At 40.7% G+C, this 17723-nt stretch overlaps 1 protein-coding gene across 6 annotated transcripts in view; it reads left to right on the top strand.

Moving 5' to 3' along the window:
- The window catches only part of YEATS2 (YEATS domain containing 2), a 106579-nt gene that overhangs the window by 75937 nt on the left and 12919 nt on the right, over positions 1 to 17723 (top strand). For 5 of the 6 annotated variants that reach the window (XR_004625997.1, XM_034661948.1, XM_034661955.1 and 2 more), the window contains 7 exons: positions 1209 to 1370; positions 2803 to 2960; positions 3750 to 3908; positions 8217 to 8393; positions 10800 to 10983; positions 14736 to 14864; positions 15356 to 15454. Coding sequence is in view for 5 of the 6 variants with exons in the window: in XM_034661948.1 (XP_034517839.1) it covers positions 1209 to 1370; positions 2803 to 2960; positions 3750 to 3908; positions 8217 to 8393; positions 10800 to 10983; positions 14736 to 14864; positions 15356 to 15454 (1068 nt within the window). In the remaining variant the exon portion in view is untranslated. The remainder of the gene's footprint in view (positions 1 to 1208; positions 1371 to 2802; positions 2961 to 3749; positions 3909 to 8216; positions 8394 to 10799; positions 10984 to 14735; positions 14865 to 15355; positions 15455 to 17723) is intronic. The other variant, XM_034661965.1, reaches the window with a different exon arrangement.

Below are 17723 nucleotides of genomic sequence, written 5' to 3'. Positions count from 1 at the left end.
AGACACTGAGGTAAGATTCAAAAAACAGCTTTTAGCTTAAGGGGGCCACTGGGGAAGTCCTGTATTTTCAGAGGACTCAGTGTTTCATTACCACAAAAAGAGATAACGTTCAAACAGGTTGAGGTTCTAGAGGGTGTAATGACCAGAGCAGGAATTCCTTGGGGGTGTGGTGAAAGAGCTGGGGGAGGAGGAAGGGCTGAGGAGAGGTGGGTTCAGATCAGGAACGCAGAGCAGTGTGGCGATGGACTGCAGGCACTGGTGACTGACCAGAGAGGTTTGCTGAGCTGCACAGTGGTGTGAGGTGGGATGAGTTGTGGCAGGAGTGGAGAGGGCTGGCACTCAGTTTTCATGTCAGTCCCTGCTGTCCTGGGGCAGCTTCCAGGGTTCTTGCTTCCCTAGTCTTGCGCAGTAAAGTGGTCATAGGAAGAGGACTTGTGCAGCAGGCTGTAGGAGGCTCTCAGAGTCCTTTGCCTGTGGTGACTCATGCGGTTCTGTAGGCTTCGTTTCATGGAGATTTGAATTCAGAGTAAGTGCAGAAACTTTGATGTGTAAGTTTTCACTGAAGAGTCACATGTGCATTGAGAAGTAAATTCTAAGGGATAGGTGAAAGCCCTTTGACATAGGTGAGACTAAAAAGGTGAATGATCATTTCATGGCATACATGCCTGTTGTCGACTGTGGCATTTTTTTAGTTCTTAGAAAGTGAGAGAGGTTAGAAGTCTTGTTTCAAATCCGTAGATTCATTCATTACTAGAATTTGATTAAAGGGGCTTTAAACAGTTTTCGGAAGGAAATACGTATTCATCCATAGATAAGTTTATTATTTCTTTGATTGTCTAAACCATAGTACTATTGAGAGTAAAAAGAGTCACTGTTTATAGTGCTTGGAACACAGGTATGAACTGGAACTTTTCTGGGCAAACTGGGACATATGGTCGTCCTATTGGTGTACAAATATAAACTCCTTTGTAATTGATAGCAAGCTCTTCCAATATAAAAAATTGTTTTTTAATGAGCAAGATATTTAAGAGTATCAGCCTTTTAAGTATTATGTATCTACGAAAACAAACTGTGGAATTTACTGTTAGTGTTTTTTTAATAAGTATTTTATTCTGTTTTTAATTTCAGCAATAGCACTGCCCTCAATTCCAATTTTTCTTACTGTTTTTCCTTTTTTTTTTTTTCCTTTTTTCCCTGTACCATTTTAGTAATGGCAACATTGCAGCTACCAGCCACTAATTTGGCCAACTTGGCAAATTTGCCTCCTGGCACTAAACTCTACCTTACAACGAACAGCAAGAACCCTTCAGGAAAAGGGAAACTGTTGCTGATCCCTCAAGGAGCCATCCTGCGAGCTACCAACAATGCTAGTCAGTCTGTCATTAAATCATTTGGTTCTTGGGTCTCTGGGTATGTTCATCTCACCCATGTGAGGGGCAGCTCTTACCTGTTTCAGGACGTACTTCCCTAGCTCCGTGTGGCGGTATGACGGTAGTATTTGCCCACATGGATTTAAAACATACACATAACTTAACTAGAAGTGGGTTTAAATAATCATAGTCATAGGAGGTGACACTATTATTTTGGGTTTATCCACTCAGGGTTTGGGGTCAGGATCAAATCACACTGGAGAGGGATGGCTACTGAGGCTGTGCTGGGAGAAAGCTGTCCGTGTGAACTATAAATGAAAGAGCTCTTTTCAGTGGCATCTAAAAACTGGGGATACCTGGGGAGACAGTAGCTGGAAGCCCATGTTCATTTATTTTGGAGGTGATAGGAGTAGGAGTGGACTCAAGTGTCTCTGCCTGCCATCTGTTGTGCATCTAAAGTTTGCCAGGTTTGGAGATGGAAATAAAGTACACGGTCAACCTTAGTATATAAGCCTTAAAACCCCAAGGAAATTAGGTGGTTTATCTAGACTTACAAACTTTTGCTTTGACATATAGAGAAAAACAATCTGGATAGTGTTGGAAAGAAAAGGGTAAAAGGAATTCTTTCCCTTCTAAATCAGAAGTACAATTGGTATAGCAATTAGGTTCACTAGAAATGAGCCGCCCTTGCCAAACGTAGTGTGTAAGCTAGTCACCATTTTGTTTACTGACTGTAATGGGTGATTTCTGTTCTCTCACCGTAGCATTTTTCCCTCCTACTTAAGCAGTGGTATATAAAAGTGAGATATATAAGAAAAGGACAACATAAGGATTCCATAATTCACCCAGATTGCCACCTAGGTTTTAGTTTATATACATTATGTCACCAAAAGGGAAGTAAAGAATGTCCAAAGGCTTTAAAATGGAATTAAAAGAGGGGGGGATGGGGCTCTGGAGTCATTATAAATATGAGAAAAACACGTTTTTTCCAGGGCAGAGGGAGACAGAAAAGAGGGTACTGTAAAATTACACTAAATTCCAGTACCGTCACTGAAATTGGATGAGATGCCAGAATGTTTAGAAGCCCTTCTCCGAGCATGTTTTAGTCAACACTTGGTTAGAAAATGTCAGTAATCAGACTCTTATCTCCCACAATAAAGTCAGAACTCTTGTTAAAGCTAAGTTCTTCATTGTACAGAGAGCTGAACTCGTCAGCTGTCCTTCAGTTGAAAGGAAATCAGTTTCAGTCCTTAATTCTAGGACATTCTCCTTACTCTTGTCACAGAATAGGTATGTTACCATAAAAAGGGGGGAGAAAACAGGAAAGGGAAGGACTGTTGCTGTAAAGGAAACGTCCCTCTGGGCTCGTCTGTTCTCCAGTAAGCCTCTCACTACTACTGATGATGTTGCTGTCATTCCGTTGTATTTTCAGACCTCCAGTCCGGCTCAGCTGCGGGCGGCGGCGGTGGTGGCGGCGGCGGTGGTGCAGGTGGAGGAACAGGAACAGGAGGGACCCAGAGCCCTGCCGGCCCTGGAGGGATCTCCCAGCACCTGACTTACACATCTTACATCCTGAAGCAGACTCCTCAGGTCTGATCGTTTGTGACTGGTATCCTTCAAATTCTTTCGTTATTTAACAACTGCCTTTAATTATAGTAGATTGATCTTTACATCTCGGATCAGGAGTCAGTACTAACATTTCAGCCACATTGTAAATCTATATTATTTGGGGCTTGTTTCGTTTTGAGAGAAGGGGACATAGAGATTCAGAAAGACATAAGTAACGCTTCCACGATCTCTCTGCTAAGCTGTGCTAGAATCTGGATGTATACCCAGAGCTTTCAGACTCAAAGAAGGATTTTTGCTATGCCGTTGCCTCCCGAATCCATGAGGTAATGAGCAGTATTAAAAGGCCGTTGAAAATTCTTTTAGAAGGTAGTAACCAGAGAGCTACTATCAAGTTTTGGTACTTGGAGTTAGATTGGATTCATGATTAGGAACAACTTTCTACCTTCTTTCCCCTCGTTGCTTTCAGAGTCTTGACTCTTCTCTAAGGAAGGTCGTGGAATTTTGGTCTAGATGTTCGTATTAGGAAGGATGGGTAGTTACCACTCTGAATAATTCAGATTTAAGGACCAGGTTGTCCTTGAGTTTCCAGCAGCCTGCTCCATAACTGCTGTGCTGAGTCTCAGAAGTGGGGGCAGCTCTTGATAGCGACACCACGAGCAGAGCTGTTCTCTTCAGTTATTTTGGCTGAGTTGCAGAATTGAAGGAGGGGCATTGTAGCTTGTTACATGGGACCTTGTGATTTAAAGAGTCAGGGCAAGTCATTTGAATTTAACAAATTACTGAGTAGGTCTTTATTTATTTCTAACTTAGGGCACATTTTTAGTTGGTCAGCCATCACCCCAGACATCTGGAAAACAGCTGACTACTGGGTCAGTAGTCCAAGGAACACTGGGAGTCAGCACATCTTCTGCACAAGGACAACAAACATTAAAAGTCATCTCTGGACAGAAAACCACTTTGTTTACCCAGGTAAATACACACATATGCCAGATACAGGCTGATGATGGGATTTATTTAAACGTTTACAGCTTATCTCTTTCCACAAAGAAATTAAGGTTTCATGAGAAAATGAACAATAAAGTAGTTATAGAAAAATAAGAATAAAATCTTGAGATTTGGGGAAATTATAAGTAGAATGAGAAGATAAGGCCAGAGAGTTCTTAGATATGCGAACAGTTATGTCTTGTATAAGTAATAATTTTTGACAAAGCAAATCGGAAGCATGATCAGTTATGAAATTCACAGTTTGTGAGAGGCAAAAAAAATACCTACATAATATTTCCTTAAAAGAAACAAAATTTTCTTGATACTTCATTCTAAAATTTCTCTGGAGGAACTTCATATAGGAGATTCTGAATAGTGTAATATGTGATGACAGCCACAATATCCATGTACAGTTGACCCTTGAACCATGTGGGGGTTGGGGGCGCCAACCTCTCATGCAGTGGAAAATTCACACATAACTGGACTTCCCCCACTATTAATAGCCTACCGTTGACAGGAGCCTTACCAAAAACATAAACAATTAACACACATTTTGTACATTGTTTGTATTATATACTCTATTCTGACAATGAAGTAAGCTAGAGAAAAGAAAATGTTAATAAGAAATCATAAGGAAGAAGAAATATTTACAGAACTATACTGTATTTATTTAAAAACAGAAGAACCCATGGGGCACCTGACGGGCTCAGTCAGTGGAGTGTGCGACTCTTCATTATCAGGGTTGTGAGTTCAAGCCCCACGTTGGGCATGGACCCTACTTAAAATAACAATTTAAAAAAGAAAACCCACATATAATTGGACCTGTGTCACTCAAACCCATGTTGTTCAAGGGCCAGCTATAAAAAGTAAATGCTGTAGGGGATTGGGTACACGTTTCTACAGCATTCTTTAGTATAAGCCAAAGAATAATGACGGAATTTTAGCTGGGTGAGGGATGTCATAATCACCTGCAGGAGAATCTGTTGCTGGATCTCGGAAATTTACCAAATGAAGCAAACAAGGTATAGAAGGATGTAGGCAGTATGATACCGTTTATCAAAAAACAATGCATTTTCTCTGTGTGTAAGTCAGTAGTTCTCAAAGCATGGAATGTGCATATTGGATTTTTGTCAAATGTCTTTTCTGTGTTTATTGAGAAGATCATTTGGTTTTTCTTTTTTTGTTAATGTGGTGAATTACATTAATTTTTAAAATGTTAAGCCAAGGGGTCCCCGGCTGGCTCAGTTGGAGGAGCATGTGACTCTTGATCTCAGGGTTATGAGTTTGAGTCCCACATTGGGCCTAGAGATTACTTAAAAAACATATTTTTTTTTTTTAAATCGTTAAACCAGCCCTGTACTCCTGGAAAACCCACTTGGTTTTGACAAGTTAACCTGTTTTAATATATTGTTGGGTTTCATTTGATAAAATTTTGTTTAAAATTTCTGTAAGGATTATTGGTCAGTGGTTTTCTTTGTAATTCTTGTCTGCTTTTGATACCAGTAATGCTGGCCTCCTACAATGAGTTGGAAACTTTTCTCTCCTGTTCACTTTTTTGTGAAGATTTTATGTAGAATTGGTATTGTTTCTTCCTTAACTGTTGAGAGTACGCCAGTGAAGTCATAATGGCCTGGAGCTTGTTGATTGGGAAGATTTTTCATTACAGTTTCAATTTATTTACTAGATACACAACTATTCGGGTCATTTGTTTTATCTTGAGGGAGGTTTGGTAAGTTGTCTCTTTAAAGGAGTGTGTCCATTTCATCCAAGTGGTTGAATTTACTAGAATAAAATTGTTCATGATTTTCCTTTATTATTCTTTTAATTATTAAATCTTTAGTGATGGCCCCCTTTTCTTTTTCTTTTCTTTTTTTTTTTTTTTCTTTTTAGAGCAAGAGTGCCTGAGTGGGGATTGGGAGTTGGTGGGGAGGGACAGAGGGAGAGAGAAAATCTTAAGCAGGCTCCACCCCAGCGTGGGGCCTGCTGTGGGGCTCGGTCTCAAAACCCTGAGATCATGACCTGAGCTGAAATCAAGAGTCAGATGCTTAACCGACTGAGCCACCCAGGCGCCCCCCCCTTTCATTCTTGATTATGATAGTTATGCATCTTCTCTTTTTTTTCTTGATCATTGATCTTTTCATATTAGTAGTGTTTGGTTTCTTTGAGTACTAATTTTCCTTTGGTCAGATGCAGTTAGTATTTAAAGAGATATGAGGCCCCAGAATTCTTCAGGCAGTTCTTTAAAATCTTAGCTTATTTCTTCTTACCTGCTTATGGTTGCAGCCAGGATAGTGGCGTTCTCCCTGTTCTGCCAGAGCAGAACAATTACCATTGCTTTTCAATAAATATTATTTACATAAAACAACGCACAGATCATAAGGGTACTGTTCGATGAGTGTGGACCAATGTATAAACTCATGCAAGCACTGTCCCAGTCAAGATACAGAACATTTCCATCACTCTAAAACATGCCCTCATTTCCCTTTCAGTCATCATTTTCCTATTTCTGTCACCATAGATGAGCTAATCTCTGTCTATTCTTCAACTTCATGTCAGTAAAATTACATAGTATGTAGTCTTTCATGTCTAGCTTCTGTTGTTCCAACTTGGTGTTTTTGAGGTTTATCCATATGTGTGTCAGTAGTTTATTCTTTTTTATTCTTAAGTAGTATTTTGTTGTATGACTTTTATTCTTCTGTTTATGGACATTTGGATTATTTCCAGTTTTTGATTATGAGCCATACTGTTATGAATATTTTCGTATAGCTCTTTTATACAGTAGGATAGCTAGGTCCTAGGGTAAGTATATGTGTGTAAGAAAGTTTATAAGAGGGGCGCCTGGGTGGCACAGCGGTTAAGCGTCTGCCTTCGGCTCAGGGTGTGATCCCAGCGTTCTGGGATCGAGCCCCACATCAGGCTCCTCTGCTATGAGCCTGCTTCTTCCTCTCCCACTCCCCCTGCTTGTGTTCCCTCTCTTGCTGGCTGTCTCTATCTCTGTTGAATAAATAAATAAAATCTTTAAAAAAAAAAAAAGGTTATAAGAAACTGACAAATGGTTTGCAAAGAGGTGGTACCATTTGACTCTCCCATAAACAATGTGAGAGTTCCAGTTGTCCTACATCCTCCACAACACGGAGGACTGTCTTCCTTTTATTTTTAGCCATTTTTGTATGAAGTGATACCTCCTTGTGGTTCTAATTTGCATCAGACTCCAATGCAAATTATGCCATGGCTCCTACTTCTGAATTCTAATCATGGCCCCTCCAGTTACTGTGTGACCCGGGTAAAATTACTGAGCTTAATCTCTTCCTCTGTAAAATGAGACCAAAATGTACCCTATAAAGTTTATGAAAAGATTGAATGACCTAAGGTATGTAAAAGTGCTTTCCACCATTCCTGACACAGTAAGTCCTCGGGGACTGAAGAATGGTATCTGCTTGTGGGGTGTATTAATTTGGGCACTAAGCAATCGTTTGGGCCAGCGGTCGGCACGCTATGCCCAAGGCTTCCTATTTTTATAAATAATTTTTTTTTAAAGATTTTATTTATTTATTTGACAGAGATAGAGACAGCCAGCGAGAGAGGGAACACAAGCAGGGGGAGTGGGAGAGGAAGAAGCAGGCTCATAGCGGAGGAGCCTGATGTGGGGCTCGATCCCATAACGCCGGGATCACGCCCTGAGCCGAAGGCAGACGCTTAACCGCTGTGCCACCCAGGCGCCCCTATAAATAATTTTTTGGCACACAGCCACACCCATTTCATGCTATAATCATAGAACTGAGGAGTTGAAACAAAGACCATATGGCCTGCAGTGCTGTAAATGCTTATGCCATTTACAGGAAAGGTTTGCTAAACCTTGATTTAACCCACTAAAACTATAATATGTTGAATGGGTACTCAATTTATTGAGTGGTCGTAAAATGCTGAGCACTTAACGTACCCATTTAAGTCTGGCCCATCTTACTTAGATTGTCATGTTGAAAGATTACACGTGCATTTAAGAGCATTTTGGACTCAGTTACTTTGATAACACACGACCTGTTATCTTTGAAGTTACTGCTGCCAAATGGTGACTTGCAAATGGATTCATTTATTGTTCTACGTTGGGGTAAAGGAACGTCTGTACGTAGAAAGTCAAGAGCTCATCGGAGAGGTGCACAAAAACCTCCTATGTTTTTGATTAGCAAGACTTTCTTGGATGTGCTCTAATTCTTGGGCCTTGCGTAGGTAAGGAATAAATTGTGCCTATGAACCAGGGCAACATTATTACTTCAACCCATTTTGTTTCTGCAGGCAGCCCCTGGCGGACAAGCATCGCTAATGAAAATATCTGATAGCACATTGAAGTCTGTGCCAGCCACCTCGCAACTCTCAAAGCCTGGAACCACCATGCTGAGAGTGGCAGGAGGGGTTATCACAACCGCCACTTCCCCAGCTGTGGCCCTCTCAGCACATGGTCCTGGCCAGCCGGTGAGGGTTAGGATGACAGTAGAAAATCGTAATGAGACGTGAAAGTAATAAAAGCATAAGGTCTTTGGCAGGTACACCAGTGGGTCATAATTACCTTTTAAAATCTGAAATACAGTTCACATGCCATGAAATTCTCCATTTTCAAGTGTGCAGTTCTGTGGTTTTTATTACAGTCACAAGGTTGGGCAGTCATCACCACTGTCTGTTTTAGGATGTTTAATCACTCCTAAAGCAAACTCCATACCCAGTAGTGGTCATTCCCTGTTCCCTCCTCCACCCCGCCCCCCACCCCCGCCCCCCAGTACTAGGCAACCACTAATCTTTCTTGTGTCTGGCTTCTAATATTTTCAGGGTTCATCCGTATTGTAGCATGTATCTACTTCTTTATAGCTGAATAGTCAGTATCCAGTTTCGTGGCCCTACCACGTTTTGTTTATGCATTTATTAGTTGACAGATATTTGGATGGTTTCTGCCTTTGGGTTATAATGAATAATGCTGCTGTGAACATTTGCGTTCAGGATTTTGTTATAATCATGTGTTTTTGGGTTTTTGGCTGTATACGTAGGAAAGGAATTCCTGGATTGTATCGTAAACCGTTTCACATGTTGAGGGACTGACAAACAGTTTTCCCAGACGGCTGCACCATTTTAGACTCCTATCAGCAGAGTATGAGGGCTTCAGTTTTTTCACATCCTTGCTGGTGCTTGTTCTTGTCCAGTTTGTTGTTGTTGTAGCTATTCTAGTGGGTGTGAAATGGTTTCTCATTTTGGTTTCGATTTTGCATTTCCCTGATAGCTAATGGTATTGAGCATCTTTTCATGTACTTATTGTTCATTTCTGTATCTTCTTGGGAGAAATGTCTCTTCAGATCCTCTGCCCATTACTTAGTTGGGTTATTTATTGTCTTTTTTAGTATTGAGTTTTAAGTGTTCTTTAGATATTCTACATACAAGTCTCTCATGAGATTTGCAAAAATTTTCTCCCACTCTGTGGGCCATCTTTTCACTTTCTCGATGGTACTCTTTGAAAACCACAACACTTTTTAATTTTGATGAAGTCCAGTTTATTTATTTTTCTTTTATTGCTTATGCTTTGATATCATAGCTAAGAAACTATTGCCTAATCCAAAATCACAAAATTTAAGCCAATAGTTTCTTCTAAGAGTTTTATAGTTTTAGCTTTTATATGTGGGTCTTTGATCCATTTTCAGTTAATTTTTATATGGTGTAAGGTAGGGGCCAAACTTCATTCTTTCGTATGTAGATAGCCAGTTGGCCCAGCAACATTCGAAGCCTGTTTCCCCCCTGAATTGTCTTGGCACCCTAACGTCTTTTTTGAAGCTGATTTTTCTTGCTTTTCAGGCTTTATCTCCTCCTACTGCCTTTTATATGCCCATCCATACCACTCTCCTTTGTAGTTCCTTGAACATATCATGTTCTTTCATGCTTCTTTTTCTACCTACTAACTTCTGCCAAGAAACATTCTCTCGTCTCCCCCTTTCCTGTCTTAAATCTTGAAGATTCCCCTAAAGTGCCATATTTGTACATGAAGCTTTTCCCCGTAATATCCTCCCCATCCCCAGAAAGAAACAGTAATTTTCCTCTCAGTTTTAATAATGCCTTGTACCTGTGCCTACATGGCACTCATCACAGTTTGCTAACCCTGTCCTCCTCAAGGGTTGTTGTGTCTGGGTCCTAGCATTTAACACTGTGCCTGCCATGTGGTAGATGTTGGTTGGATGAATGAGACAACTGTTTTGTTTTTTTTTTTAAAGATTTTTTATTTATTTATAAGACAGAGATAGAGACAGCCAGCGAGAGAGGGAACACAAGCAGGGGGAGTGGGAGAGGAAGAAGCAGGCTCATAGCAGAGGAGCCTGACGTGGGGCTCGATCCCATAACGCTGGGATCACGCCCTGAGCCGAAGGCAGACGCTTAACCGCTCTGCCACCCAGGCGCCCCGCCAACTGTTAAAATATTATAGTGAGTTTTTAATAAAACTCATTTTATTACATTTTTATATTCCATTTTTATTATTCCATTTTTATATTCTGAGATTATGTCCTCCTCTTTCTGGTGTTGAAATATCCTTTTATAAAGTGGTATAATAGGTGGTGAAGGTTTTGGGGTTTTTTTGGTGGTGGTTATTGTTTTTAATGTGGTAACCCTCGGATACCTCCATGTTTTAAAATTTAAAAATTTTTCTAGTCCGTGAACTCTGAAAGTGTTGGAAACACTGAACGAGAGAGGCAGTCTTTTTAAATGTGGCATGGCATTTAATAGGTAGGCAAAAATAATAGGTAATAGAGGGTATTTATTGAATATACTACATAGCAATCACCGTTCTAAGTAAGTTACACGGCTTTCTTCTTCATTTCCGTTCCTTCTGGCCCCGCGTGTGAACAGTCGGAAGGAGCAGCTCCCAATGCATCATCTGCTGTAGGTTCTGTAGTGAAAACTTCTGGGCAGCAAGCAGTGTGTGTGAGCCAGGCTTCCATGGGAACCTGCAAGGCCACTGCTCCCTCCGTCATCAGCGCCACGTCCCTGGTGCCCACGCCAAACCCCATCTCCGGGAAGGCTACCGTGTCAGGTCAGTTGTATCATAAGGACACTCTTTCTCTCTCCCTTCTTTGGGTTAGATTCTTTTTGGAAGGTCTTAAATGATATTTTGTATAGGAAGTTGTTAAAAATAATTAACTCAGCAATATTTTCCATATAGCTGCTTTTTAAATAATTTATTCTTAAAATCTACACCTAAATCCTTAAGTCTGAAATGGTTTTTGGATGGAATGATGATTTTTAAATGATATAATAAAATTTTAGCCATCTGGAGCTCTGTGAAATATTTTAGCTGCTTTTATCACATAACTGTGGAGAACTGGGAGTTTACTCTCCTTACATTACCATTTTCTTTTCTTTTTTTTTTTTGTCATCAGTTTTGAATGGAACACATTCTAAAACATACTTTCATAAACAAAGTATATAAAATATCAGCCTTGATGACTCCAAGTCAAGATTTTTAACAGTAGTTATTATACTGGGTAGTGTTAGAGTGACAAGCATGTGGTCTGGTAAGATGGATGATATCTTTGCGCCCACACCAAATGGCCCCAGAAGAGTGTGCCTTTCACTTCTTTGGTTAACATACAGCACAAATCACGGAGCCAGACTGCCTTAGTTAAAGTAAGTTGCTTCAGTTTCCTTGGCTGTAAAATGAGGTTGATAATAATACCCACCTCATACAGTTGAGAGGATTAAATGAATCGGTATGGAAATGCTTAGACTGCTGTGTGACATGTAGTAGCCGTTATATAAATAATTCCCACTATTAGCATGTTTTAGTCTCCTCGTCCACATTCCCTTGAATTCTAAAGTCCAAAACTGTGAAAACTGAAGGTGTTTGTTTCTTTGTTTGCATAACTAATTTTAGTGTGAAATCTGACCTCATTGGACAGGCTATTTATATGACTGACTATGAATATTAGTGTTTGGCCACAAAAGTACTGATGTGCTTGATTACAGTGTGCTGCCCAGATGCCAGCGGGCTGATAGAATACACAGCATTGCTTCTCGGACTCCAGAGATCAGTTTTGTTGTTCTGCAATCAACCACAGACAGATACTCCTGTAAAATACAGTAGAAATGTCACAGTAGTGTCACACTGTTACAGAGTTTCTGAACACTCTTAGCTTCTGTATTACCTTGTTGCAGATTGATAACAGCTTACCAGCTGGCGCTGATACACAGACCATGACGCTGAGCAGGACTGAGATGCGTGTACACACATGCACATAAACATACGTTAATACACGCACGTGCACCTTAGTACCTTTGGATAAAAGATTGTGGTTATTGCTGTTATTGCTGTTATTACTCTATTTCATATGTGTTTCCAAGTCCCCATGTCTTCTTTTTTGGGTAGTTTGAGACCAAAGAGTAAGGCTGGTAGTTGTTCTGATGACTTTCACCTACCAGTTACCATTGACTAAGTTCTAATATAGGGAGTGCTGTTCTCTGCTAACGGAATGTTCGCAGGCACTGTGTTAGGACTGGAGTAGAAATTGTAGAAATAAAGGATTACTTTATGAGAAATAAATGCCCTCTCCTTTTCTTTTTTTAGAGAGAACTTGAGCGGGGGTTGGGGGAAGGGGGAGAGGGAGAGAGAGAATCTCCCGCAGAATCCCCACTGAGCACAGAGCCGGGTGCGGGCTTGATCCACCACCCAGCGATCATGATCTGAGCCAAAATCAAGAGTTGGATGCCTAACCAACTGAGCCATCCGGACACCCCTGCCTTCGCCTTTTATAATTAAGTTTTTAACATGAAGTAAATAAAGTCTCTTGGCTTTAAGTTCTCATTTCCTGAGATGCTGCTGATGAAACTTTCTGTTATATAATGTTTTCATAGAAAAGCCAAACGATTTTCTGCTGTCTGTTAATTTTGTGTGTATACGTCGACTCTAATATTTAGAGGTATAACCATTAATTTTTTAATCAGATTTTTTGTGTGCGTCATGGAGTATTTTGCACAAAGTTCCTGTTATGACTGGAGCAGAGTGAACAAGGGAAAGAATACTGGGACATAAAGTCACAGAGTGATGGGGGCCAAGTCACAGAGGGTCTTTGTAGGTCATGTTAAGAACTTTGACCGAGGGGCACCTGGGTGGCACAGCGGTTAAGCGTCTGCTTTTGGCTCAGGGCGTGATCCCGGCGTTATGGGATCGAGCCCCACATCAGGCTACTCTGCTATGAGCCTGCTTCTTCCTCTCCCACTCCCCCTGCTTGTGTTCCCTGTTTCGCTGGCTGTCTCAAATAAATAAATAAAATCTTAAAAAAAAAAAAAAAGAAAAAGAACTTTGACCGAAAACAGAAGATAGTGGGAAGGAAAGGATCCAAGAAACGAAACAGTTTATCTCAGAATTTTGAAGGGACAAACTAGCACAGCAAGTGAAAGACGGCTCACACGCAGGCACAGTTTGTTCATGAAATCAGAACACCAAGGACAAGGACAAGATCTTACAAGCCGTCAGAAGAAGAACAGGAAACAGGATTTGACACTCATCTATTCCAGAGAAAGATTTTCTTTTTTATTTAAGGCTTTGTTTCAGAAAATATTTAAGATGATTCCTTTCCTTTTACTCATACCCACTGTGTTCCAATGCCTTTAAGTATCTCGAGCCTCGAATCCTGCGTTTTTCTTTGTTTTTTTTTAGAGAGAGGAAGTGCACCTGTGAGCGGTTGGGGGGGGGCAGATCTTAAGCAGGCTCCATGCTGAGTGCAGAGCCTGGCGTAGGGCTCGATCTCACCACCCTGAGATCATGACCTGGGCCAAAATTAAGAGTCCGATGCTTAACCAACTGAGCCACCAGGCGTCCCTTGAATGCTGTTTTTAAGTAGTTGTTATGTGACAGCATGTGTTTATGTTGTGTTTTGTGTGCTGTCTCATAATAAAAGCCCTTTGTCATTTTTTACCGGCCCTCTGAATGCCACCAGTAGTTGTGTAAGGGAAATAGGAATATGGAAGTTACCCCTAAGGGAAAATGGGAGAGGATGACCCTTTCTAGAATGGTAAGGGTGAGGTTGGTGCCTGGCTGACTTGGGCCGTTGAGCATGCCACTCCTGATCTTGGGGTCTTGAGTTTGAGTCCCGCATTGTGGGTAGAGTTTACTTTAAAAAAAAAAGTTAAGTGGGGAATGTCTTATGTTTGGAAAATAAGAGCTGCACAGCGGTAGAAGTTAGAAGGCATGGCGAGTACACAGATTTTCAAAGTATTCGATCTACAGGGATGGTGTGAAGGGGACACAGATAAACTGAGACCAGATTAAAGTGGACTCTGAATACTTTGAAACTAATTTTGAAAACATTCCCTAGCCAGCCAGGAGCCAGAGAAGATCTTTAAGTAGGAAAATGACAGTTCTCCAAATCAGAATATAAAATTTTACATCCAATTTATACCTATCACAGCTGTATGCAGAACAAAGAAATTGTCATAGAAAACAAACATGGAAAAGAACTATCTTAAAATGTTAATACTGTTGTCTCCACAGTTGGACTTTGGGTGACTTTTTCTCTTTCTCTTTTCTTCTTTTTTCTATTAGTTCTGCTTTTCCAGAAATTTCTGTATTACTTTATGATTGTGGGGCAAAACTCAATCCTCACTGTCACATCATTGTTCCATTGTGAAATCTGCCACATCCCTTGCCTCGTGCTTCCAGCTCTCTGTTTATTGAAGGGGTAAATGTCTAAGACCTTCCTCCTGGGAGAAAATGTGAATGCTCAAGGGGGCTGGACTTGAAGGAAGCATCTGACCTTCAGCTTGGCCTTATCTTCCAACTTGTTTTAGGATTGCTGAAGATTCACTCCAGTCAGTCCAATCCCCAGCAGGCTGTCCTGACGATCCCCAGCCAGCTCAAGCCACTCAGTGTAAATACATCCGGAGGTGTACAGACTATCCTGATGCCTGTGAATAAAGGTGAGTCCGTCACCGTGGGGTGTGCTGGCCTCCGCATCCGTGTGGGGTACGTGGCTGTATTCCACTGGCGGCCCCTCCCCGTGCGGCCTGCCCTTTGGCCATCCGTTCTCCCTGGCACTTTGGACTCTGGAGCACCGACTCCCGCACTGAACATGAACCCCAGATGACCCATTGGTTTCTAAATAGCTCCCCATTTCTAAAGTTCAGTAGAGGGGGAGCATTTTAGGCATTTATGAGAGTTTCAGGCTAATTGGATTTTTATTTTCTTAGTGACAAGCCCCCATTTCCACAGTTGAAGATCATAGCTCAGTTACCCTGGTACTGTCAGTAAACAGCCGACCTTGTCATATCACTCTATTAAGTAAGGACCTTTTTAATGTTGTACTGCAATTGTTCTTGTGCCATTCGTCTAAAATGAGGCTGTCACCTGGGAGTAATGATTTCTGTATTTCTTACATCCTCTCCTTTTTTTTTTTTTTTAAACCTGTTAGTGGTTCAGTCATTTTCTGCCAACAAATCACCTGCCATTCTGCCCGTAGCTGCCCCGACTCCGATTACCCCCAGCTCTGCTCCAGCAGCTGTTACAAAAGGTAGGTAGTTTCTCGTGGTATTTTTGCCTGGAAGTTTTGTGTAAGTCATTACTGTAATCGGTGTCCCTTGAATCTCAGCCTCTGGGAATCAGTCACTTGAGAAATATTTACCGAGTGTTTATATAGTAGACCTGACACTGAGGGAAACAGAGGTGGATAAAGCATCATTTCTGCCCTCTAAGAACTTATAATCAGGCTGGAGAGAGTTGTTGTAGACAGCAAGCAGTGACTGGTAAATTCAGGATAAGTGATCTGGGAAGTGAATGCTGCGGTATTTCAGTCTAGGATGTCTGGTCAGGGTTGGTGGGGGCATGGAAGGGTTAGGAATTTTTATGGAATATGGATTATAACCTGGACTTGAGAAGAGTGAAGCATTTTGAGGGCGCAGTAGAGTGAATGCCAGATTGAGGAGCAGTAGAAACAAAGACTCAGGGCTTGTTTGGGGAAGTAAACCAATTAGGGGAACTTATCTGGGGTGTCTAGTTGTGGTAAAGGAGCTTCAGGTAAGGCAAGGTTTTGGCAGGCTGGCAAGGGGGACGTTTCTGACTACTGAGTAGATGGAGATAGTGCGGTGGGTGAGAGCAGCGCACTTTGATGTCTAACATCTGTAGTACGGATAGCTGCCATGTGCTGAGAGCCTCAGGTGTACCAGGCACCAGGCTAGCTGCTTTATATAGATCACTCATTATCACGTGACCTGTGGATAGCTATTATGCCCATTTTGCTGCTGAGGATACTGAAGTTCGGAGATACTATCTACTTCCCAAATCTTGAAAGTTAAAAAGCAGTGCAGTCAGAATTTGAAGTACGTCTGCTTTTCAGGCATGCCGGATCTTTCACAGTAGTCTTGAGAAAAGGTGGATTTGTAACTTACAGCATGACCAATAAAATGGGTTTGCTAATGACAGTCCCTTGCCTGTTTTTAAATAAAATTAGTTGGCACCCAGCCATTCCCATTTATTTACATGTTATCTGAGGACGCTCTGCCATGTCGGAGTTGGTAAGTTCCAGTCGAGATCATATGACCCACAGAGACTGAAATATTTACTGATTGATCCTTTATAAGAAAAGTTCGCCAACCTCTGATCAGAAGATAGCTGATAGAAAAACTGGTATTAGCCAGGACCAGCATTTCTCCTCAATAGTACTTACGTTTCATAGGCCTTCCCCATGCAGATTCGGATTCAGTTAATTTTGGACTGGGGTCAGAGCATCTCTGTTTTTACTTTAATTGTGGTAAAATCTTGTATATTGAAATACAAAGATATACTAAGCATTACCATTTGATGAATTTTTGTTATAAACCCATGTAACCCATTTTCCATTCAAGATACAGAAATTTTCATCACCTTGTGCCCCTTCCAGTCAGTTCCCAACCCCCATAGGCAGCCATGTTCTGATTTCCCTTACAATAGATCAGTTGTCTATTTTTTTAACTTTATATGAGTGGAAGCACATGCATTCTTATATGTTTGGTTTTATTTATTCACCGTAATGTTTTTGAGATTTATACACATTGTACCTGAATAGTATTTCACATTATAAGGAATATACCATAATTTGTTTATCATTTCTCCTATTGGTGGACATTAGGGTTGTTTCCAATTTGGGTCTGTATGTACAAGTCTTTGAGAGCTTATGTTTTCATTTCTCTAGTAGAATAGCTGTGTCAACCTGAATATGCTAATTATATAATTCTGTAGTAGTTTGAGGGCCAGATTAATGTGAGTATACTTGTGCCTAAGAGCGGGAGTATCTGAACTTTTTCTAAGGACTTCTGCTTCTTGAAGTCTTGGAATCACTAGGGATTGGGGGGATATATATTGCTAACTGAAATTAAATTAGCAGGGTCATTAAATACAAGTTAATATATACATATAAATAATTAATTTTTACATAGAAATGAAGTGCTAACAACCTACTAAATAGTTCTGAGAGAAATTGGAAAGACCTAAATAAATGGAAGGATATACCATTATAAATATAATAAATTTTAAATACAGTTGACCCTTTAACACAGGTTTGAACTGAGCATACCAGTCTCCAGCCCCACGTATAATTCACTTTACTCCTACCCTGCCAAGCTGCGGACATAAGATATTTTAAAATCTTTCCTAATATGAGAAAAGATAAATGGTATGTTAAGGTCTTAATTTGTATTCCTTTGAAATCTAGTGAGAATAAATAACTTTTTATTATTTAAACTTACACACAGATTTTTTTCGATGCAGTACAGTACTACATATTTACTCTTTATGATTTTCTTAAT

This window comes from Ailuropoda melanoleuca, chromosome 1 (genome assembly GCF_002007445.2).
Source record: "Ailuropoda melanoleuca isolate Jingjing chromosome 1, ASM200744v2, whole genome shotgun sequence".
NCBI lineage: Eukaryota > Metazoa > Chordata > Mammalia > Carnivora > Ursidae > Ailuropoda > Ailuropoda melanoleuca.
The sequence above is the reverse complement of the archived record's forward strand: the minus strand, read 5'-3'. Positions and strand labels throughout refer to the sequence as shown.